Here is a 25,490-nt window from a genome sequence, read left to right as displayed (position 1 = left end):
GCCAGTCAGTGAACCTTTAAAGTTTGTATTTTGTGATGTATAACCCTAAATACAAAGCCAAGTATGACTGTACTATCCACAGTGCCTCACATACACAGTGTATTTTCAGCTGTATGAGTGTCCATACTTAAGCATACAATACTCTAAGCTTCTGCATCTAATACAATGGGTATTGTATTTTAACCATGTCACATGCTAACTACAATATCTTAGGTATGGTTAGAAATAATAATTTGCATAGTTTATCTTTACCAAAAACTTGACTATATCCTCTATCTGCTATATTTGCAAATCTCAAAAATAAATAAATAAATTATACATGTCTGTGTATATGTGTCTATGATTAAATAATATATATATATATATATATATATATATATATATATATATATATATATATATATATATATATATATATATTTATATGTATGTGTGTGTGTGTGTGTGTGTGTGAGTGTGTGAAATCCATGGATTTTTGAGCACACAAAATCTATAAAACCATTGCCTTCACTGGCTGGCGTTGCGCTTGCATGCGTTCTCGAACTGAAAATTATTAATTCCTACGGTTGTTTATACGGGCCACGACTGACGTGTACATACAATGGCGCGTACATCACCAGCGACGCATGTTGCCTCAGTGTGACGCGAGTACATGGATAAGTACACTATGTATATATATATGTATATATGTAGATGTGTATTGAGTCCTGTAAACACTGAGTGATGGGAGAGGTTAGTCCCACATGAATGGAGGGTGAAATGTGGGGAGCAATGAGCTGTGTGACCAATCAGGAACCTTTCACTTGGTGAATGTGCATACAATCAGAGACCCCCCTCTTAGAAGATATCTGATCAGAAATTCTCTTGGCAGATATCTGCTCAGAGACATTCCTCAGCAGATATCTGCTAAATCAAAAACCTTTCCATCTACTGAAGACAGTGTCTGGACAAAGTTGAAACACACAGACCATGTCTTCCCCGTGTCTGACCCTCCGTTCATGAAGGATTGACCTGTACACACTTGATAACCATATTGAGTCAACTCATCGTGTAGGCAGTTTAATCAGCAGACATTACAGAATATTGATTAGGAATGACTAGAGACTATTATAATCAACTAGAGTGCAGGATAACATTGCTGTTGAATCTCTCAACATATTTTTTTCATTTATGCGACAAGAGGAATGTATATTCCCATACGATGTAAACTGTACTATGTGACAGTACGTTATGCCAAGGGAAATCAGGACAAGACTAACATGACTAGCAGAAAATGGAATGACCACAGAGAAAAAACAGTCTTTACGTCAACTGATGGCAGTCTTAGCTATGGCAACCTCTCGCTTTAGCATCACCAAAATAAGAATCGGCTGAGCCTAATTGGTATATATATATACATGATATGTACAACACAACCGTAGCCCTGAGCACCCACTGTACACTAGCTCCGATTCTAAGTTTTAGCCAATAGGGAGAGGCCATAACGCCTAAGGAACACTGTATTAGGGTGCATGACTGATACCACCGCTACACTGACCACGACCTTAAGGAAGACTAACGTTTGACAGGCAGAGGCAGACAAGGCTACAGCTCAGGCAGACTAGGGTTGATACCTCGCTCTGGGATCTACAACTTGCAATTGCTGCTGTGGCGGAGGAGCAGGATGATGAGGGAGCAATGCAACTTGCCGGGAAGAGTTGCATAAAAGTAGCTAATGTGGAATGTGAATTCCATGCTGCACAGGAGCAATGCAACTAGCTAAGAGTTGCAAGGAAGTTACAGATGCAACTTTTTGCTCCCTGCTGATGCTGCACTATTTCCGGGTGACAAAAATGAGCATTTTTGCCTCACTGGTCAATATCTGCATCAATGAGTTTTGCAACCTCCTAACAACCAGTTAAGTGGGAACAACTCTGCTCACGAAGCCTGCTTAATACCAGCAGCAGGCGAGGATATACGTGACACCTGCTACCATGGAATGAGTCGTGGAGTGGCGGGGCGAGGCCGGCCTCAGGTCAGTGAAGTGGTTCTGTCGTTTAGACTGAAGCACCTCGTTTCTTGTGCTCGAATCGCCTTACGGCGCTCGTTTCCTGAGCCCATCTTGGGGCTCCCTGAATAATTGTGCTCTGCGAGATCGGTTCCACCAGATGGCATTTCGATGCGAGTGACGGCGGTGCCCAGCGTGCGGCGCCCCGCCAGTCTTTGGAGTGTCACTATCACTAGGAGTGCCCGCCAGGGCAAATGTCTGAGGCACGTCACGGAGCGGGGAAGTGCTACCCGTCGGTGGGTTGGCACCCACCACCAGGTGGGCGTGAGGTCTGGTGGGCGGCGAGGTGCGGGTAATTCCGGGCTGGGGCAACTTGTTTGTGTGGGGCATGCCGGTAACTTCCCTGAGGGTGGCGTAGTTGTGACCAGCAACTGCTGCAGTTGCAGCAGCAACCGCCACAGAGCAGCGAAGCAGCGGAAGAGCGGAGCCACAAAACACATAACTAGTCCCAGCGCCAACAAGTGGAGTGTGCCCAACCCACGGAGCACCAGACGTGACAACTGGAAGGGCACTCCTGTGCCAATTACCCAGACAGCGGCGGCCGTAACGACAACACACCTGTCCGTCCTGCAATGTAATCAATAATTAGTGAATGATGGATCAAACCTCGTCCTTACCTGTACTGAATGATCAACATGGCTTTATCAGATGGTGGATTGAACCTCCACCACTCTGTATTACCCTGCCAAGTGAGTGTAAAACGAAAGCTTGTAATTGTTTTACATGATTGTAGGATTGCTGGTGTCCATTTTTGTCTCATAAACATGCAAGATTTCAGATACGTCTTGCTACTTCTACTTACACTTAGGTCACACTACACATACATGTACAAGCATATATATACACACACACACACACCTCTGGGTTTTCTGCTATTTTCTTTCTAGTTCTTGTTCTTGTTTATTTCCTCTTATCTCCATGGGGAAGTGGAACAGAATTCTTCCTCCGTAAGCCGTGCTTGCTGTAAGAGGCGACTAAAATGCCAGGAGCAAGGGGCTAGTAACCCCTTCTCCTGTATATATTACTAAATTTAAAAAATGAGAAACTTTGGTTTTTCTTTTTGGGCCGCCCCGCCTTGGTGGGATACGGCCTGTTTGTTGAAAGAAAAAATATATATATATCTGTGGTGCCGAATAGGTAAAATTGGTCAATTATCAAGAACTCATTTAAAATTAAGTTCTAAAATTTTCTCTTATGCATTTAAAGATATATTTTTTTCATTTATGTTAATACAAAAATTAATTATTATGTACCAAAAGAACCTTATTATAACAAGCTCAATTTAATTTAGCCTAATCCAACTAAATATATTTTAGATAAGTTCACAATAATTTAATAATAAACAAATATAATGAAATATATAGATTGATTTTTGCAAAATTGCATACACAAATTTTTGCCTGCCTTATTCTGCAAGAAGAACATTGCTATTTAAGCCAAAATCACAAAGTTTTACCTATTCGGCATTATACATGTACAGTGGACCCCCGCATAACGATTACCTCCGAATGCGACCAATTATGTTAGTGTATTTATGTAAGTGCGTTTGTACGTGTATGTTTGGGGGTCTGAAATGGACTAATCTACTTCACAATATTCCTTATGGGAATAAATTCGGTCAGTACTGGCACCTGAACATACTTCTGGAGTGAAAAAATATCGTTAACCGGGGGTCCACTGTATATATAAATATATATAATATGCTGATACGCAGGAAGTCCTGGGTGATGTTGCATTTGCAATGTTGACAAGTTGAATATTCCAGCAACATTGTAACATAGAAGTTGTCGTCATAGTTTATGAGGTCTAACTCAGCAGTATACTGTACAGTGGACCCTCGGGTAACAACGTCATCGCATAACGAAAAAATCGGATAGCGATACGTTTTTGCGTCAAAATATTGGCTCAGTTACCGAAAAAGGACATTCGCCCCGGACACTCCATGTACAGCCAGTGTTTACAAGCCAGTGAGGATGATTCCACATGTACATGTAATATACTGTTCATGTACTTTGTATTATTCCATTGTTTTTAGTTCTTGTAACTGCTAAATAAGGCACCATGGGCCCAAAGAAAGCTTCTAGTGTCAGTCCTGTGGTAAAGAGGGTGAGAAATACTATAGAATTCAAGAAAAAGCGAGGGTACTTCACACACACCAGCCAGGGTACTTCACACACACCAGCGAGGGTACTTCACACACACCAGCGAGGGTACTTCACACACACCAGCGAGGGTACTTCACACACACCAGCCAGGGTACTTCACACACACCAGCCAGGGTACTTCACACACACCAGCGAGGGTACTTCACACACACCAGCGAGGGTACTTCACACACACCAGCCAGGGTACTTCACACACACCAGCCAGGGTACTTCACACACACCAGCGAGGGTACTTCACACACACCAGCGAGGGTACTTCACACACACCAGCCAGGGTACTTCACACACACCAGCCAGGGTACTTCACACACACCAGCCAGGGTACTTCACACACACCAGCGAGGGTACTTCACACACACCAGCCAGGGTACTTCACACACACCAGCCAGGGTACTTCACACACACCAGCGAGGGTACTTCACACACACCAGCCAGGGTACTTCACACACACCAGCCAGGGTACTTCACACACACCAGCCAGGGTACTTCACACACACCAGCCAGGGAACTTCCCCACATACCAGCCAGGGTACTTCCCCACATACCAGCCAGGGTACTTCCCCACATACCAGCCAGGGTACTTCCCCACATACCAGCCAGGGTACTTCCCCACATACCAGCCAGGGTACTTCCCCACATACCAGCCAGGGTACTTCCCCACATACCAGCCAGGGTACTTCCCCACATACCAGCCAGGGTACTTCCCCACATACCAGCCAGGGTACTTCCCCACATACCAGCCAGGGTACTTCCCCACATACCAGCCAGGGTACTTCCCCACATACCAGCCAGGGTACTTCCCCACATACCAGCCAGGGTACTTCCCCACATACCAGCCAGGGTACTTCCCCACATACCAGCCAGGGTACTTCCCCACATACCAGCCAGGGTACTTCCCCACATACCAGCCAGGGTACTTCCCCACATACCAGCCAGGGTACTTCCCCACATACCAGCCAGGGTACTTCCCCACATACCAGCCAGGGTACTTCCCCACATACCAGCCAGGGTACTTCCCCACATACCAGCCAGGGTACTTCCCCACATACCAGCCAGGGTACTTCCCCACATACCAGCCAGGGTACTTCCCCACATACCAGCCAGGGTACTTCCCCACATACCAGCCAGGGTACTTCCCCACATACCAGCCAGGGAACTTTCCCACATACCAGCCAGGGTACTTCCCCACATACCAGCCAGGGTACTTCCCCACATACCAGCCAGGGTACTTCCCCACATACCAGCCAGGGTACTTCCCCACACACACGATTTGATTTGATTGGGATTTGCACTTGAGTGAACAGAATTATCAAAGCTTATTGTTTGGGAAGGATTGAAAATTGGGTTGGACAAATACGATTCTGTTATTGGGATGGTTTGTGAAGAACCTGCCTAGTATGGGCCAATAGGCCTGCTGCAGTGTTCCTGCTTTCTCATGTGCAAACATTTACGGATGAACATCACCCTGACACAGCTGTTGCAAGTCATACTGGCAACATCTACAATGATAATGTTGTGCCCCATTTTTGGGAAATCTTAAAGAAATGCCAGAAACAGAGTTCTTTACCTGGAGAGTTTACCTGGAGAGAGTTTCGGGGGTCAACGCCCCCGCGGCCCGGTCTGTGACCAGGCCTCCTTAGGTCAGTGTCCCAGGATGCGACCCACAACAGTCGACTAACACCCAGGTACCCATTTTACTGATGGGGAACATAGACAACAGGTGGAAAGAAACACGTCCAATGTTTCTACTCTGGCTGGGAATCGAACCCAGGCCCTCACCGTGTGAAGCCAGAGCGTTAACCACCAGGCCACCCCTGGACAGATTTTTGGTGTGACAAGGGTCCAGTGACTCTCAAGCTGGTCCTAGTGGCATTAAAAAACAAAGAAGGAGGTAACCCCAGAAAAGGACTTGTTACCTTAAGTCTTTATGGAAGGGGGTTCTCATTGCAAACAATTGTACACACCTCCAACCTCTCCCCACCTCATCACTCATCAACACATCTTCGATAACGGTATGTGTCATTTTAGTATTGTTTATTCTGCATGTATTATTATTTTCTGTGTATATTTCATGTAAAAAATAATTTATTTCTATTATCACACTGGCCGTCTCCCACCAAGGCAGGGTGGTTCACCAAGGCAGGGTGGTTCACCAAGGCAGGGTGGTCCACCAAGGCAGGGTGGTCCACCAAGGCAGGGTGGTCCACCAAGGCAGGGTGGACCACCAAGGCAGGGTGGTCCACCAAGGCAGGGTGGTCCACCAAGGCAGGGTGGTCCACCAAGGCAGGGTGGTCCACCAAGGCAGGGTGGACCACCAAGGCAGGGTGGTCCACCAAGGCAGGGTGGCCCACCAAGGCAGGGTGGTCCACCAAGGCAGGGTGGTCCACCAAGGCTGGGTGGTCCACCAAGGCAGGGTGGCCCACCAAGGCAGGGTGGCCCACCAAGGCAGGGTGGCCCACCAAGGCAGGGTGGCCCACCAAGGCAGGGTGGCCCACCAAGGCAGGGTGGTCCACCAAGGCAGGGTGGTCCACCAAGGCTGGGTGGTCCACCAAGGCAGGGTGGACCACCAAGGCAGGGTGGTCCACCAAGGCAGGGTGGCCCGAAAAAGAAAAACTTTCACCATCATTCACTCCATCACTGTCTTGCCAGAAGGGTGCTTTACACTACAGTTTTTAAACTGCAACATTAACACCCCTCCTTCAGAGTGCAGGCACTGTACTTCCCATCTCCAGGACTCAAGTCCGGCCTGCCGGTTTCCCTGAATCCCTTTATAAATGTTACTTTGCTCACACTCCAACAGCACGTCAAGTATTGAAAACCATTTGTCTCCATTCACTCCTATCAAACACGCTCACGCATGCCTGCTGGAAGTCCAAGCCCCTCGCACACAAAACCTCCTTTACCCCCTCCCCCCAACCTTTCCTAGGCCGACCCCTACCCCGCCTTCCTTCCACTACACTCAGACTGATACACTCTTGAAGTCACTCTGTTTCGCTCCATTCTCTCTACATGTCCGAACCACCTCAACCCTTCCTCAGCCCTCTGGACAACAGTTTTGGTAATCCCGCACCTCCTCCTACCTGGAGTTTACCTGGAGAGAGTTTCGGGGGTCAATGCCCCCGCGGCCCGGTCTGTGACCAGGCCTCCTGGTGGATCAGCCCCTGATCAACCAGGCTGTTGCTGCTGGCTGCACGCAAACCAACGTACGAGCCACAGCCCGGCTGATCAGGAACTGACTTTAGGTGCTTGTCCAGTGCCAGCTTGAAGACTGCCAGGGGTCTGTTGGTAATCCCCCTTATGTGTGCTGGGAGGCAGTTGAACAGTCTCGGGCCCCTGACACTTATTGTATGGTCTCTTAACGTGCTAGTGACACCCCTGCTTTTCATTGGGGGGATGGTGCATCGTCTGCCAAGTCTTTTGCTTTCGTAGTGAGTGATTTTCGTGTGCAAGTTCGGTACTAGTCCCTCTAGGATTTTCCAGGTGTATATAATCATGTATCTCTCCCTCCTGCGTTCCAGGGAATACAGGTTTAGAAACCTCAAGCGCTCCCAGTAATTGAGGTGTTTTATCTCCGTTATGCGCACCGTGAAAGTTCTCTGTACATTTTCTAGGTCGGCAATTTCACCTGCCTTGAAAGGTGCTGTTAGAGTGCAGCAATATTCCAGCCTAGATAGAACAAGTGACCTGAAGAGTGTCATCATGGGCTTGGCCTCCCTAGTTTTGAAGGTTCTCATTATCCATCCTGTCATTTTTCTAGCAGATGCGATTGATACAATGTTATGGTCCTTGAAGGTGAGATCCTCCGACATAATCACTCCCAGGTCTTTGACGTTGGTGTTTCGCTCTATTTTGTGGCCAGAATTTGTTTTGTACTCTGATGAAGATTTAATTTCCTCATGTTTACCATATCTGAGTAATTGAAATTTCTCATCGTTGAACTTCATATTGTTTTCTGCAGCCCACTGAAAGATTTGGTTGATGTCCGCCTGGAGCCTTGCAGTGTCTGCAATGGAAGACAATGTCATGCAGATTCGGGTGTCATCTGCAAAGGAAGACACGGTGCTGTGGCTGACATCCTTGTCTATGTCGGATATGAGGATGAGGAACAAGATGGGAGCTAGTACTGTGCCTTGTGGAACAGAGCTTTTCACCGTAGCTGCCTCGGACTTTACTCTCTTGACGACTACTCTCTGTGTTCTGTTAGTGAGGAAATTATAGATCCATCGACCGACTTTTCCTGTTATTCCTTTAGCGCGCATTTTGTGCGCTATTACGCCATGGTCACACTTGTCGAAGGCTTTTGCAAAGTCTGTATATATTACATCTGCATTCTTTTTGTCTTCCAAACTACGAATTCTCCGCATTATATTCACACCACACATTGCCCTCAGACATGACATCTCCACTGCCTCCGGCCGTCTACTCGCTGCAACATTCATCACCCACGCTTCACACCCATATAAGAGCATTGGTAAAACCATACTCTCATACATTCCCCTCTTTGCCTCCAAGGACAAAGTTCTTTGTCTCCACAGACTCCTAAGTGCACCACTCACCCTTTTCCCCTCATCAATTCTATGATTCACCTCATCTTTCATAGACCCATCCGCTGACACGTCCACTCCCAAATATCTGAATACATTCACCTCCTCCATACTCTCTCCCTCCAATCTGATATCCAATCTTTCATTACCTAATCTTTTTGTTATCCTCATAACCTTACTCTTTCCTGTATTCACTTTTAATTTTCTTCTTTTGCACACCCTACCAAATTCATCCACCAATCTTTGCAACTTCTCTTCAGAATCTCCCAAGAGCACAGTGTCATCAGCAAAAAGCAACTCTGACAACTCCCACTTTATGTGTGATTCTTTATCTTTTAACTCCACGCCTCTTGCCAAGACCCTCGCATTTACTTCTCTTACAACCCCATCTATAAATATATTAAACAACCACAGTGACATCACACATCCTTGTCTAAGGCCTACTTTTACTGGGAAATAATTTCCCTCTTTCCTATGTACTCTAACTTGAGCCTCACTATCCTCGTAAAAACTCTTCACTGCTTTCAGTAACCTACCTCCTACACCATACACCTGCAACATCTGCCACATTGCCCCCCTATCCACCCTGTCATACGTCTTTTCCAAATCCATAAATGCCACAAAGACCTCTTTAGCCTTATCTAAATACTGTTCACTTATATGTTTCACTGTAAACACCTGGTCCACACACCCCCTACCTTTCCTAAAGCCTCCTTGTTCATCTGCTATCCTATTCTCCGTCTTACTCTTAATTCTTTCAATAATAACTCTACCATACACTTTACCAGGTATACTCAACAGACTTATCCCCCTATAATTTTTGCACTCTCTTTTGTCCCCTTTGCCTTTATACAAAGGAACTATGCATGCTCTCTGCCAATCCCTAGGTACCTTACCCTCTTCCATACATTTATTAAATAATTGCACCAACCACTCCAAAACTATATCCCCACCTGCTTTTAACATTTCTATCTTTATCCCATCAATCCCAGCTGCCTTACCCCCTTTCATTTTACCTACTGCCTCACGAACTTCCCCCATACTCACAACTGGCTCTTCCTCACTCCTACAAGATGTTATTCCTCCTTGTCCTATACACGAAATCACAGCTTCCCTATCTTCATCAACATTTAACAATTCCTCAAAATATTCCCTCCATCATCCCAATACCTCTAACTCTCCATTTACCTGGAGTTTACCTGGAGAGAGTTCCGGGGGTCAACGCCCCCGCGGCCCGGTCTGTGACCAGGCCTCCTGGTGGATCAGAGCCTGATCAACCAGGCTGTTGCTGCTGGCTGCACGCAAACCAACGTACGAGCCACAGCCCGGCTGATCAGGAACTGACTTTAGGTGCTTGTCCAGTGCCAGCTTGAAGACTGCCAGGGGTCTGTTGGTAATCCCCCTTATGTGTGCTGGGAGACCGTTGAACAGTCTCGGGCCCCTGACACTTATTGTATGGTCTCTTAACGTGCTAGTGACACCCCTGCTTTTCATTGGGGGGATGGTGCATCGTCTGCCAAGTCTTTTGCTTTCGTAGTGAGTGATTTTCGTGTGCAAGTTCGGTACTAGTCCCTCTAGGATTTTTCAGGTGTATATAATCATGTATCTCTCCCTCCTGCGTTCCAGGGAATACAGGTTTAGGAACCTCAAGCGCTCCCAGTAATTGAGGTGTTTTATCTCCGTTATGCGCGCCGTGAAAGTTTTCTGTACATTTTCTAGGTCGGCAATTTCACCTGCCTTGAAAGGTGCTGTTAGTGTGCAGCAATATTCCAGCCTAGATAGAACAAGTGACCAGAAGAGTGTCATCATGGGCTTGGCCTCCCTAGTTTTGAAGGTTCTCATTATCCATCCTGTAATTTTTCTAGCAGATGCGATTGATACAATGTTATGGTCCTTGAAGGTGAGATCCTCCGACATGATCACTCCCAGGTCTTTGACGTTGGTGTTTCGCTCTATTTTGTGGCCAGAATTTGTTTTGTACTCTGATGAAGATTTAATTTCCTCATGTTTACCATATCTGAGTAATTGAAATTTCTCATCATTGAACTTCATATTGTTTTCTGCAGCCCACTGAAAGATTTGGTTGATGTCCGCCTGGAGCCTTGCAGTGTCTGCAATGGAAGACACTGTCATGCAGATTCGGGTGTCATCTGCAAAGGAAGACACGGTGCTGTGGCTGACATCCTTGTCTATGTTGGATATGAGGATGAGGAACAAGATGGGAGTGAGTACTGTGCCTTGTGGAACAGAGCTTTTCACCGTAGCTGTCTCGGACTTTACTCTGTTGACGACTACTCTCTGTGTTCTGTTAGTGAGGAAATTATAGATCCATCGACCGATTTTTCCTGTTATTCCTTTAGCACGCATTTTGTGCGCTATTACGCCATGGTCACACTTGTCGAAGGCTTTTGCAAAGTCTGTATATATTACATCTGCATTCTATTTGTCTTCTAGTGCATTTAGGACCTTGTCATAGTGATCCAATAGTTGAGACAGACAGGAGCGACCTGTTCTAAACCCATGTTGCCCTGGGTTGTGTAACTGATGGGTTTCTAGATGGGTGGTGATCTTGCTTCTTAGGACCCTTTCAAAGATTTTTATGATATGGGATGTTAGTGCTATTGATCTGTAGTTCTTTGCTGTTGCTTTACTGCCCCCTTTGTGGAGTGGGGCTATGTCTGTTGTTTTTAGTAACTGTGGGACGACCCCCGTGTCCATGCTCCCTCTCCATAGGATGGAAAAGGCTCGTGATAGGGGCTTCTTGCAGTTCTTGATGAACACGGAGTTCCATGAGTCTGGCCCTGGGGCAGAGTGCATGGGCATGTCATTTATCGCCTGTTCGAAGTCATTTGGCGTCAGGATAACATTGGATAGGCTTGTGTTAATCAAATTTTGTGGCTCTCTCATAAAAAATTCATTTTGATCTTCGACTCTCAGTCTGGTTAGCGGCTTGCTAAAAACTGAGTCATATTGGGACTTGAGTAGCTCACTCATTTCCTTGCTGTCATCTGTGTAGGACCCATCTTGTTTAAGTAGGGGCCCAATACTGGACGTTGTTCTCGATTTTGATTTGGCATAGGAGAAGAAATACTTTGGGTTTCTTTCGATTTCATTTATGGCTTTTAGTTCTTCCCGCGATTCCTGACTCCTAAAGGATTCTTTTAGCTTAAGTTCGATGCTTGCTATTTCTCTGACCAGTGTCTCCCTACGCATTTCAGATATATTGTCCTCTTTTAGCCGCTCTGTTATTCTTTTCTGTCCTATTTTTAACTGACAAATCCATTTGTTCTCTAGGCTTCCTTAACTTGTTAATCTCACTCCAAAACTTTTTCTTATTTTCAACAAAATTTGTTGATAACATCTCACCCACTCTCTCATTTGCTCTCTTTTTACATTGCTTCACCACTCTCTCAACCTCTCTCTTTTTCTCCATATACTCTTCCCTCCTTGCATCACTTCTACTTTGTAAAAACTTCTCGTATGCTAACTTTTTCTCCCTTACTACTCTCTTTACATCATCATTCCACCAATCGCTCCTCTTCCCTCCCGCACCCACTTTCCTGTAACCACAAACTTCTGCTGAACACTCTAACACTACATTTTTAAACCTACCCCATACCTCTTTGACCCCATTGCCTATGCTCTCATTAGCCCATCTATCCTCCAATAGCTGTTTATATCTTACCCTAACTGCCTCCTCTTTTAGTTTATAAACCTTCACCTCTCTCTTCCCTGATGCTTCTATTCTCCTTGTATCCCATCTACCTTTTACTCTCAGTGTAGCTACAACTAGAAAGTGATCTGATATATCTGTGGCCCCTCTATAAACATGTACATCCTGAAGTCTACTCAACAGTCTTTTATCTACCAATACATAATCCAACAAACTACTGTCATTTCGCCCTACATCATATCTTGTATACTTATTTATCCTCTTTTTCTTAAAATATGTATTACCTATAACTAAACCCCTTTCTATACAAAGTTCAATCAAAGGGCTCCCATTATCATTTACACCTGGCACCCCAAACTTACCTACCACACCCTCTCTAAAAGTTTCTCCTACTTTAGCATTCAGATCTCCTACCACAATTACTCTCTCACTTGGTTCAAAGTCTCCTATACATTCACTTAACATATCCCAAAATCTCTCTCTCTCCTCTACATTCCTCTCTTCTCCAGGTGCATACACACTTATTATGACCCACTTTTCACATCCAACCTTTACTTTAATCCACATAATTCTTGAATTTACACATTCATATTCTCTTTTCTCCTTCCATAACTGATCCTTCAACATTACTGCTACCCCTTCCTTTGCTCTAACTCTCTCAGATACTCCAGATTTAATCCCATTTATTTTCCCCCACCGAAACTCCCCTACCCCCTTCAGCTTTGTTTCGCTTATGGCCAGGACATCCAACTTCTTTTCATTCATAACATCGGCAATCATTTGTTTAATACTTTTAGGTGCCTGGAACGGATTAGTTGAATTTCCATTATTTCTTATGGGGAAAATTAATTCGGATAACGAAAAAATCGGTTAAAGGCTAGCTCTCTGGGACGGATTAATGTCATTACCTGAGGGTCCACTGTATTTAAACCAGGTCAGTATAATTGTAACTAGTACAGGTCATTAGTATAATTGTAACTAGTACAGGTCATTAGTATAATTGTAACTAGTACAGGTCATTAGTATAATTGTAACTAGTACAGGTCATTAGTATAATTGTAACTAGTACAGGTCATTAGTATAATTGTAACTAGTACAGGTCATTAGTATAATTGTAACTAGTACAGGTCATTAGTATAATTGTAACTAGTACAGGTCATTAGTATAATTGTAACTAGTACAGGTCATTAGTATAATTGTAACTAGTACAGGTCATTAGTATAATTGTAACTAGTACAGGTCATTAGTATAATTGTAACTAGTACAGGTCATTAGTATAATTGTAACTAGTACAGGTCATTAGTATAATTGTAACTAGTACAGGTCATTAGTATAATTGTAACTAGTACAGGTCATTAGTATAATTGTAACTAGTACAGGTCATTAGTATAATTGTAACTAGTACAGGTCATTAGTATAATTGTAACTAGTACAGGTCATTAGTATAATTGTAACTAATAATAATGTTCATCACTATTCATCCTCCCCCCTGTTCACTGTTCTTACCCCAGGACTTCTGTCATGTTCTGAGAAGAACAGAAAGTTAATAAAACATTTTTAAGATACATTGATTTAAATATAAACACAACAGTGAACATGCAACACAACAGTGAACATGCAACACAACAGTGAACATGCAACACAACAGTGAACATGCAACACAACAGTGAACATGCAACACAACAGTGAACATGCAACACAACAGTGAACATGCAACACAACAGTGAACGTGCAACACAACAGTGAACATGCAACACAACAGTGAACATGCAACACAACAGTGAACATGCAACACAACAGTGAACATGCAACACAACAGTGAACGTGCAACACAACAGTGAACGTGCAACACAACAGTGAACGTGCAACACAACAGTGAACATGACACAAGTGAACATGACACAAGTGAACATGACACAAGTGAACATGACACAAGTGAACATGACACAAGTGAACATGACACAAGTGAACATGACACAGGTGAACATGACACAAGTGAACATGACACAAGTGAACATGACACAAGTGAACATGACACAAGTGAACATGACACAGGTGAACATGACACAGGTGAACATGACACAAGTGAACATGACACAAGTGAACATGACACAAGTGAACATGACACAAGTGAACATGACACAGGTGAACATGACACAAGTGAACATGACACAAGTGAACATGACACAAGTGAACATGACACAAGTGAACATGACACAAGTGAACATGACACAAGTGAACATGACACAGGTGAACATGACACAAGTGAACATGACACAAGTGAACATGACACAAGTGAACATGACACAAGTGAACATGACACAAGTGAACATGACACAAGTGAACATGACACAAGTGAACATGACACAAGTGAACATGACACAAGTGAACATGACACAAGTGAACATGACACAAGTGAACATGACACAGGTGAACATGACACAAGTGAACATGACACAAGTGAACATGACACAAGTGAACATGACACAAGTGAACATATAATGAACAAGCAACAGCGATCAAGCAATGGCAAACAAGCAACAGTGAACAAGCAACACAAAAGTGAACACACAACACAGTGAACAAGCAACAAACTGAACGTGCAACTGTTCAATGCTGGTGAACAAAATAACCAAGTATAAGGTTCTCTGGTGATTTGTTCAACATAACATGCAAAGGAAAAGTGAACATGCAAATGTAGTGTTAAAAATGAACTTAGTATTGAACAAGAACTTAGTATTGAACATGAGCTTAGCAAGTGTTGAACATAAGGTAGTATTGAACATTAGTTTAATATTGAACATGAGTTTAATATTGAACATAAGTTTAATATTGAACATGAGTTTAATATTGAACATGAGTTTAATATTGAACATGAGTTTAATATTGAACATGAGTTTAATATTGAACATGAGTTTAATATTGAACATGAACTTAGTGTTGAACACACTGAACTCACTGCTGAGAGCTGGTGTGTACGGCGCTGGCAGCAACAGCCTGGATGACCAGCAAATTATATACTGTATGTATAGGAAAAGTGTATATACCATCCATACCCATATATTAGAACTGCTATATCATCCAATCCCCTTTTTTATAGCTTCTGTGTCATCCAATCCCTTATATCTTAGCTTCTGTGTCATCCAATCCCTTATATCATAGCTTCTACTCATCCAATCCCTTATATCTTAGCTTCTACTCATCCAATCCCTTATATCTTAGCTTCTACTCATCCAATCCCTTATATCATAGCTTCTACTCATCCAATCCCTTATATCATAGCTTCTACTCATCCAATCCCTTATATCATAGCTTCTACTCATCCAATCCCTTATATCATAGCTTCTACTCATCCAATCCCTTATATCTTAGCTTCTACTCATCCAATCCCTTATATCATAGCTTCTACTCATTCAATCCCTTATATCATAGCTTCTACTCATCCAATTCCTTATATCATAGCTTCTACTCATCCAATCCCTTATATCATAGCTTCTACTCATCCAATCCCTTATATCATAGCTTCTACTCATCCAATTCCTTATATATTATAAGTTATCCAATCCCTTGTGAAGATTTAGAAAACCCTAAGTCATGTTTGTGCACTGACATTTACAAGTGGGCCATTTACAAGTGGGCCATTTACAAGTGGGCCATTTACACATGGGCCACTTACAAGTGGGCCATTTACAAGTGGGCCATTTACAAGTGGGCCAATTACACATGGGCCATTTACAAGTGGGCCACTTACAAGTGGGCCACTTACAAGTGGGCCATTTACAAGCAGGCCACTTACAAGCGGGCCACTTACAAGCAGTGTTCGCAAGTTCAAACACCAGCAACAGTGGTGTCTGTAACTTGTACCAACAAGGGAGTTGTTTGTACATTCAGTAAGAGATGATCCAAACCACCAGTGTTACCTAAACTGACTGAATGTTCTGTAAGTGCAGTCACCTCTCACAGCTCCCCTGTATACAGTCACTTCACTTATACAGCTCTATATACAGTCACTTCACTTATACAGCTCTATATACAGTCACTTCACTTATACAGCTCTATATACAGTCACTTCACTTATACAGCTCTATATACAGTCACTTCACTTATACAGCTCTATATACAGTCACTTCACTTATACAGCTCTATATACAGTCACTTCACTTATACAGCTCTATATACAGTCACTTAGCTTCTGTATAAACAATTCTCTTATAAAGCTCCTCTATAAACAATTATATACAGTCAGTTCTCTTATAAGGCTCCTTCATACAGTGGAATTTGTGGGACACGCTGTTTTCTGTGTTCGTGAGTGTGCCATTGGAGATAGAAAATGCTGTTGAATGCTTGCAGTGGTGCGTGTGGTGTTCGTGGCTTATGGGGTACGCTGTAGTCTGTTTCACTCATGCGTGTGCCATTAGAGAGAGAAACGTGCAGGATCCAAACACCGGTGGTGCATGAGAGAAACTGGGGGAGTGTGATTGACTACCCAATGCTACGCCAAGAGCCTGCAACAAGCAACGGTCGTGCAACAAGAGTCCACAACTTGATTACCGGTGAACACGCAACGCACCGCCCCGGCCTTCGCCCTGCCAGCAGTACGGCATCTGCAACATTGCAACGCCATTAGTATATATCAGTAAAGTTGTGATGAATGGCGTCAACCTGGTGGAAATGGGGTTAATGTGTTTAATATCAGTCATGGCATGTATAACCTTGGTTAACCTTTTGGAAGTGAGGTTGATGTGTTAATAATATCAGTCATGGTATGTATAACCTTGGTTAACCTTTTGGAAGTGAGGTTGATGTGTTAATAATGTCAGTCATGGTATGTATAACCTTGGTTAACCTTTTGGAAGTGAGGTTGATGTGTTAATAATATCAGTCATGGTATGTATAACCTTGGTTAACCTTTTGGAAGTGAAGTTGATGTGTTAATAATATCAGTCATGGTATGTATAACCTTGGTTAACCTTTTGGAAGTGAAGTTGATGTGTTAATAATATCAGTCATGGAATGTATAACCTGTATTAACCTCTTAGAAACGAGGTTAATTTTTAGTAACTTTTAGTAACCAGGGTTCATCTGTTGGAAGTAGGGTAAATGTGTTTGTAATGTTAGTCCTGGTGCCTATAAGCTGGGTTAATCTGTTGGAAGAGGTGCTGGTGCCCCAGTCAGTACCACTGGTACAAACCCATTACAGGAAAGTGCCATCTGGGGACCCTTCCTATTATAACCCTCATGACTCACTGGTACAGCACTGCACTGACCAACTCTCAGGACCACAGTGTGACTCCCTGCCCAGTCTTCCACATGCAAAAAAACTCGAGAAAATCCCACAATGGCTACAAAAACAGTGGTGTTACAAGTTTGTGGGTAAAACCAAATTAGTTTGAAAGTATAGACCTCCTGGATAACTGATTGCTTAGAGTAGTTGATAATTTCACAGGACTCTTGATGCAGTTAATAATCTTGTCTGATATACTGAATTACAGTAGCAGATAATTAAGGACTGTCTGTGCTGTTAGGCAAACTGACAGTACCTAAATTGTTACAGTGCAGACGTCGACACAGCCTGACACCTGGTGCCCTGGTGGGCCACCCTGACACTCAGCTGATACCTGGTGTCCTGGTGGGCCACCCTGACACTCAGCTGATACCTGGTGTCCTGGTGGGCCACCCTGACACTCAGCTGACACCTGGTGTCGTGGTGAGTCACCCTGACACTCAGCTGACACCTGGTGTCTTGGTGAGTCACCCTGACACTCAGCTGATACCTGGTGTCGTGGTGGGCCACCCTGACACTCAGCTGACACCTGGTGTCTTGGTGAGTCACCCTGACACTCACCTGACACCTGGTGTCATGGTGGGCCATCCTGACACTCACCTGGCACCTGCAGGTGACACAGTCGTCGTTGAGGGCCGCCCACTGGGCCCCTGCAGGATACATGGCTCCCATATAATGGCATCCCTGAGGGCTCGAAGAATTCCCAGTGGAGCCCAAACTGGTGTTGGCATCCAGAGCTTTACAGGGGTCATCTGGGCACCGGGCACAGCAGTCTCCGGGCACACGCTGGGGACTCGAACAGTGGACTGGCGGACACTCTAACGGCCAACAGTCAGTTTCACCTTTCTGTTGACCCGACAAAACACTTTAGATTCAAATTCAAATTCAAATTCAAAGTTTATTCTTTATAAGGATTATAATGCTGACACTAAGTGGAAAGTACCATGTGTACATATACTGTGTGTACATATACTGTGTGTACATATACTGTGTGTACATATACTGTGTGTACATATACTGTGTGTACATATACTGTGTGTACATATACTGTGTGTACATATACTGTGTGTACATATACTGTGTGTACATATACTGTGTGTACATATATTGTGTGTTTACCTGGAGTTTACCTGGAGAGAGTTCCGGGGGTCAACGCCCCCGCGGCCCGGTCTGTGACCAGGCCTCCTGGTGGATCAGAGCCTGATCAACCAGGCTGTTGCTGCTGGCTGCACGCAAACCAACGTACGAGTCACAGCCCGGCTGGTCAGGTACCGACTTTAGGTGCTTGTCCAGTGCCAGCTTGAAGACTGCCAGGGGTCTGTTGGTAATCCCCCTTATGTATGCTGGGAGGCAGTTGAACAGTCTCGGGCCCCTGACACTTATTGTATGGTCTCTTAACGTGCTAGTGACACCCCTGCTTTTCATTGAGGGGATGGTGCATCGTCTGCCAAGTCTTTTGCTTTCGTAGTGAGTGATTTTCGTGTGCAAGTTCGGTACTAGTCCCTCTAGGATTTTCCAGGTGTATATAATCGTATATATATTGTGTGTACATATACTGTGTGTACATATACTGTACTCACCTGCTTGTGGTTGCAGGGGTCGATTCATAGCTCCTGGCCTCACCTCTTCACTGGTTGCTACTAGATCCACTCTCTCCCTGCTCAATGAGCTTTATCATACCTCTTCTAAAAGCTATGTATGGATCCTGCCTCCACTACATCACTCTCCCGATTGTTCCACTTCCTGACTACTCTGTGGCTGAAGAAATACTTCCTAACATCCCTGTGACTCATCTGAGTCTTCAACTTCCAGTTGTGAACCCATGTTTTTGTGTCCCATCTCTGGAACATTCTGTCCCTGTACACCTTGTCACTTCCTCTCAGTATCTTATATGTCGTTAACATGTTCCCTCTATCCCTCCTGTCCTCAGGTTGATTTCCCTTAGCCTCTCCTCGTAGAACATACCCCTTAGCTTTGGGACTAGTCTTGTTGCAAACCTTTGCACTTTCTCAACTTGACAAATCTGACCAGGTGTGAATTCCATACAGGTGCTGCATACTCCAGTATGGGCCTGACGTACACGGTGTACAGAGTTTTGAAAGATTCCTTACTAAGGTATCGAAACACTGTTCTTAGGTTTGCCAGAAGCCCATATGCTGCAGCAGTTATTTGGTTGATGTGCTCCTCAGATATGCTCGGTATTATACTCACCCCAAGATTCCTTTCCTTGAGTGAGGTTTGCAGTCTTTGGCCACCTAGACTGTACTCTGTCAGTAGTCTTTTTTGCCCTCCCCCAATCTTCATGAATTTGCACTTGGTGGACTTAAACTCCAGGAGCTACCTGCTGGACCAGGCTTGCAGCCTGTCCAGATCCCTTTGTAGTCCTATCTGATCCTCATCCATCTGAATTCTTTGCATTAGCTTCACATCGTCTGCAAACAGGTACACCTTTGAATTTCTCCCTTTCGTCATGTCATTCACATATACCAGAAACAGCACTGGTCCTAGGACTGACCCCTGTGGAACCCCACTCGTCACAGGTGCCCACTCTGCACCTCACCACGTGCCATGACTCATTGTTGTCTTCCCGTCAGGTATTCTCTGATCCATTGTAGTGCCTTCCATGTTATCCCTGTCTGGTCCTCCAGCTTCTGCACTAATCTCCTGTGAGGAACTGTGTCAAAAGCCTTCTTCCAGTCTAAGAAAATGCAATCTACCCACCTCTCTCTCTGTGTACATATTCTGTGTGTACATATATTATGTGAGCATATTGTGTGTACATATACTGTATACATACTGTGTGTACATATACTGTGAGTGTATATAATGTGTACACACATACTGTGTACATATATTGTGAGCATATACTGTGTGTACAAATACTGTGTACAAATACTTCAGTGTACATATACTGTGAGTGTATATGTGTACACACATACTGTGTACATATATTGTGTGTACATATACTGTGTGTACAGAACTTGAATGTACATATACTTACAAGACATTCACAAGTCTGGCACTGATATAACCATCGCTGACCACTGGTGTACACCAAGTGTGTGTACACCTGGTGTGTACACGAGGCCCGTACATCACACTGTGGGCAGCACACTGTGTCAAGACTATCATCAGAACAGTCACAGGGGGAGCGGTGACAGGTGACTGTACCCTCTGTACAAGTACACTGTGAACACTGTACACCAGGTGGGCTCCACACGTCGCCATTCGCACGTTCTAAGCCGTGTACAACACACCCTGTGTGGGAGAACAACCGTACCTCAGCCACAGTCCAGATTTACACTAAACTCCCCAGTGCAGCAATTTACACTCGGCTATCTTATAAAGCTCTTCCCAGTAGAGGAATTTACACTAAGCTCTCTATAAAGATCCTAATTTAATCTCACCTCTCTCCTAAAGCTCCTCTCAGTAGAGCAATTTGCTCTAAGCAGTCTGGAAATAGGCTCAGAGCAAGTTGCAAGCAGACATATGCAAAACAAGTGTAATATCATATGCCATATTCTCAGCAGGATACCAGATGATAAGACAGCAGGTTCCCATTAAGTCAAATATTTGCAACAGTGACTGTGCTCTCAAAATGTGTGATCCTTACATAGGCAGTCTGGAAATAGGCTCAAAGTAGATAGCAATCAAACATCTATGGGAAAAACTTGAATTTTCCAACCAGATTATATTTATACAATAAAGTGAATGTAATGTCACATGCCATATTCCCTGCAGGATACCAAATGATAAGACTGCAGGCCCCCCATTAAGTCTAACATTTACGATGGTTACTACACTTTTAAAACATGTGATCCCTTCATTATAGACAATCTAGAAATAGGCTCACAGCAGATTGCAAGTATACCTCCATGATACAACTTGAATTTCCTAACCACAAATGCATATATTTGTGAAAAAGCAATATCACATGCCATATTCCAGTAGGATACCAGATGATAAGACTGCAGACTCCCATTAATTATGTGTAACATTCACGATGGATACTACAGTCCTGAAATGCGTGATCCCTACTTTACAGGCAGTGTGGAAGTAGGCTGACAGTTACTTCTGCCAGTCAGGTTAGAGTGGGAAGGGTGACTGACCATGGGAGCAGACAGTGCCATTGTCGCAGCTGCAAAGGAAGGAGCCCTCTGTGTTGACACATGTGGCACTCTCGTGGCATGTTGCAGTGCCAGCACTGCACTCATCCACATCTTCAAGGGAAAAATGACATAATAATAATAATAATAATAATAATTGAAAACAGTTAAAAAAATATTAAAAATAATTATTCAATGTCCTTAAACTATGAAAAAAATTTCTATCAACATTTTTTCATATATAAACTTTACTAATAAACTTGAAAACAAATATTTAAACAAACAAACACAGTGAAGAGGTGGGGCCAGGAGCTGAGTCTCGACCCCTGCAACCACAATTAACTGAGTATGTACACACATACATACATACATACATACATATATATATATATATATATATATATATATATATATATATATATATATATATATATATATATATATATATATATATATATATATATACACGTATATATGAATGACAGGAGAGTAATTCATGTTGACAGTACAACAGTTTACCTTGACACAGTAGACCATGGTTGTTGTCAGTGGAGAGTGAGGTGTATCCTGGTAGACAATGGCAGGTATACCAGCCAGGGAGGTTAACACAGCGAGAGTTAGCATGGCACTGATGAAGGTTCATGGCACACTCATCCACGTCTAGCTGGCACCTCTCTCCACTGAAGCCACGACGACACTGGCACTGCCCAGGTGCCACGCATACACCGCCGTTCTCACAGCTGCTATTACACACCGCTGAAATACACGCGAACTATTCAGAGATTACCTCCAACAAAGGGGGAAGCAAAGGGGTCGTGAACCCTCTTTCCCACAGTGCAAGGGGAAGTAAGGGGGAGAGTTGCATACCATACTACAAGTGGTCACAAGGCAACCATTGCACTGCAACATCTTGTTCAACCTCTGGGCAGAACCTACGTACACTAGTGGATTTTCCACTGTGACTCCCCCTCCTCCTGCTTCAACTCACCTGACTACAATAAATCACTTACCCGGGCATATGCTGTACTTTCTTGAAAATTAATGGACTGAACACATCAGTTCCAGGCTGAGGGACTGATTACCTCAAACTCCTCCGCTTTCTCCACCTTTCTTGGACTGATGAAGCCACTGTGTGGCGAAACGTTTCCTCAATAAAGATACCCAAATGTTGCACACGTGTCCCAATCTGCAACTTTCGTCAATTAGGACTTGCAAATCAACACAGTCAAGTGTTTGCCACAGGAAACTCCTATTCTGAGACTTTCTAGGTAAGATAATAAGCCTGTAACTTAATGATATAGGTAGATAGATAAACTAAGACTGTTCTTTGACTTAGGTCGTAAATAACGCTGAAGGCTGATATCCTAGAAGTACTGACTATTAAGATAAGATTTCGTTCGGATTTTTAACCCCGGAGGGTTAGCCACCCAGGATAAGCCAAGAAAGTCAGTGCGTCATCGAGGACTGTCTAACTTATTTCCATTGGGGTCCTTAATCTTGTCCCCCAGGATGCGACCCACACCAGTCGACTAACACCCAGGTACCTATTTTGCTGCTAGGTGAACAGGACAACAGGTGTAAGGAAACGTGTCGAATGTTTCCACCCGCCGGGAATCGAATCCGGGCCCTCAGTGTGTGAAGCGGGAGCTTTAGCCACCAGGCTAAAAAACCGACAAGTTGAAGATTGAGACACTTATGCAGCATATGGGAATCTTTATTCAGGAAACGTTTCGCCACACAGTGGCTTCATCAGTCCACTACAAAGAGGAAGGCGTAAGGAGAGGAGGAGTATGAGGTAATCAGTCCCTCAGCCTGGAGTCGATGTGTTCAGGCCCTATGCTGTACATTCTACAAGATTGATGGACTGAACACATCGACTCCAGGCTGAGGGACTGATTACCTCATACTCCTCCTCTCCTTACGCCTTCCTCTTTGTAGTGGACTGATGAAGCCACTGTGTGGCGAAACGTTTCCTGAATAAAGATTCCCATATGCTGCATAAGTGTCTCAATCTTCAAGTACTGACTAGACGCTAGCATCAGCAGTCTCACTCCTAAGGCGTGGGGAACGCCGCAGATCAAAGTTGCAATGCCCCAGAGGAAAGTTGCAGAGAAAGAGTTGCAAGTCCACGCTGCGTTCAAGCGTAGAAATCCACGGAAATGACTTTCCAGAAGCGCCCTTTGTAATAACTCGCACCTGTGCTGTTATAGCAACATGGGAGAACTGAGGGAGGAACACAAATAGCGTAACTTTGCTAAATTAGACACATGTGCAACTCTTGGGTATCTTTATTGAGGAAACGTTTCGCCACACAGTGGCTTCATCAGTCCATACAAAGGAGAATCTTGAAGAACAGGAGGAGAATGAGGTAATCAGTCCCTCAACCTTGAGTCGATGTGGTCAGTCCATCAATCTTGTATAGAATACCGTTGCTAATACTGATGCTACCGGTATTCTATTCAAGATTGATGGACTGACCACATCGACTCAAGGTTGAGGGACTGATTACCTCATTCTCCTCCTGTTCTTCAAGATTCTCCTTTGTATGGACTGATGAAGCCACTGTGTGGCGAAACGTTTCCTCAATAAAGATACCCAAGAGTTGCACATGTGTCTAATTTATCAACATGTCGGTTCTCTGAACCATTCATCTACAAATGTAACTTTGCTAAGAGAGGCATCACTAGCAGTTCTTCCTGCTATGATACAATGTTAAGCATGGGAATATTGATCTTGAACAAGTGAACAAGTGACGGCGAGGTCGAATAACATCGACACAAGTTGACGAGTGTACTGTGTACTGGACAGTGTAATGTCTGCAGTGAACTAGAACGCTAGTTCTAGTTCAATGTGACCTGACCTGACTAGGTTGGGTGCATTGGCTTAAGCCGGTAGGAGACTTTGACCTGCCTCGCATGGGCCAGTAGGCCTTCTGCAGTGTTCCTTCGTTCTTATGTTCTTTCTTATGTTCTTAGTGTGTACAAGTGTTCTCACTGTTCCAAAACAACGAACAGAAGTGTAGACATCTTGTGTGTGCAACGACCAACGTTCAACGTGACTGAAGCAACATACACAAGTGGGGATGTTCTCGTGGTTCACTGGGTTCCATCCATCGTATCTTCAGTCATTGTATCTTCGGTGGCGTCATTGTATCTTCAGTAAAGTCACTGTATCGTTCATATCTAGAAGTATAAATAATAGAAGTCCTCAGGTTGTTCTTCAACTCTATATATCCTTGGTTAGGCCTCATTTAGACTATGCTGCTCAGTTTTGGTCACCGTATTACAGAATGGATATAAATGCTCTGGAAAACGTACAGAGGAGGATGACAAAGATGATCCCATGTATCAGAAATCTTCCCTATGAGGATAGACTGAGGCCCTGAATCTGCACTATGAGGATAGACCGAGGCCCTGAATCTGCACTGTGAGGATAGACTGAGGCCCTGAATCTGCACTATGAGGATAGACTGAGGCCCTGAATCTGCACTATGAGGATAGACTGAGGTCCTGAATCTGCACTCTCTCGAAAGGCGTAGAATTAGGGGGGATATGATCGAGGTGTATAAATGGAAAACAGGAATAAATAAAGGGGATGTAAATAGCGTGCTGAAAATTTCCAGCCAAGACAGGACTCGCAGCAATTGTTTCAAGTTGGAAAAATTCAGATTC

At 44.0% G+C, this 25,490-nt stretch overlaps 1 protein-coding gene across 1 annotated transcript in view; it reads right to left on the bottom strand.

Annotated features, from left to right (window-relative positions):
* Positions 1-390: 390 nt before the first annotated feature.
* LOC128701029 (protein kinase C-binding protein NELL2a) overlaps positions 391-25,490 on the bottom strand; it is a 112,354-nt gene continuing 87,254 nt past the window's right edge. Inside the window, exons 9-14 of the mRNA XM_070079735.1 lie at positions 22,339-22,575; positions 21,823-21,933; positions 20,715-20,971; positions 18,314-18,559; positions 16,981-17,033; positions 391-2,614 (exon numbers count right to left, since the gene is read on the bottom strand). Coding sequence (XP_069935836.1) covers positions 2,011-2,614; positions 16,981-17,033; positions 18,314-18,559; positions 20,715-20,971; positions 21,823-21,933; positions 22,339-22,575 — 1,508 coding nt within the window. The 3' untranslated portion in view covers positions 391-2,010. The remainder of the gene's footprint in view (positions 2,615-16,980; positions 17,034-18,313; positions 18,560-20,714; positions 20,972-21,822; positions 21,934-22,338; positions 22,576-25,490) is intronic.

Source organism: Cherax quadricarinatus, unplaced genomic scaffold, assembly GCF_038502225.1.
Source record: "Cherax quadricarinatus isolate ZL_2023a unplaced genomic scaffold, ASM3850222v1 Contig9, whole genome shotgun sequence".
NCBI lineage: Eukaryota > Metazoa > Arthropoda > Malacostraca > Decapoda > Parastacidae > Cherax > Cherax quadricarinatus.
The sequence above is the reverse complement of the archived record's forward strand: the minus strand, read 5'-3'. Positions and strand labels throughout refer to the sequence as shown.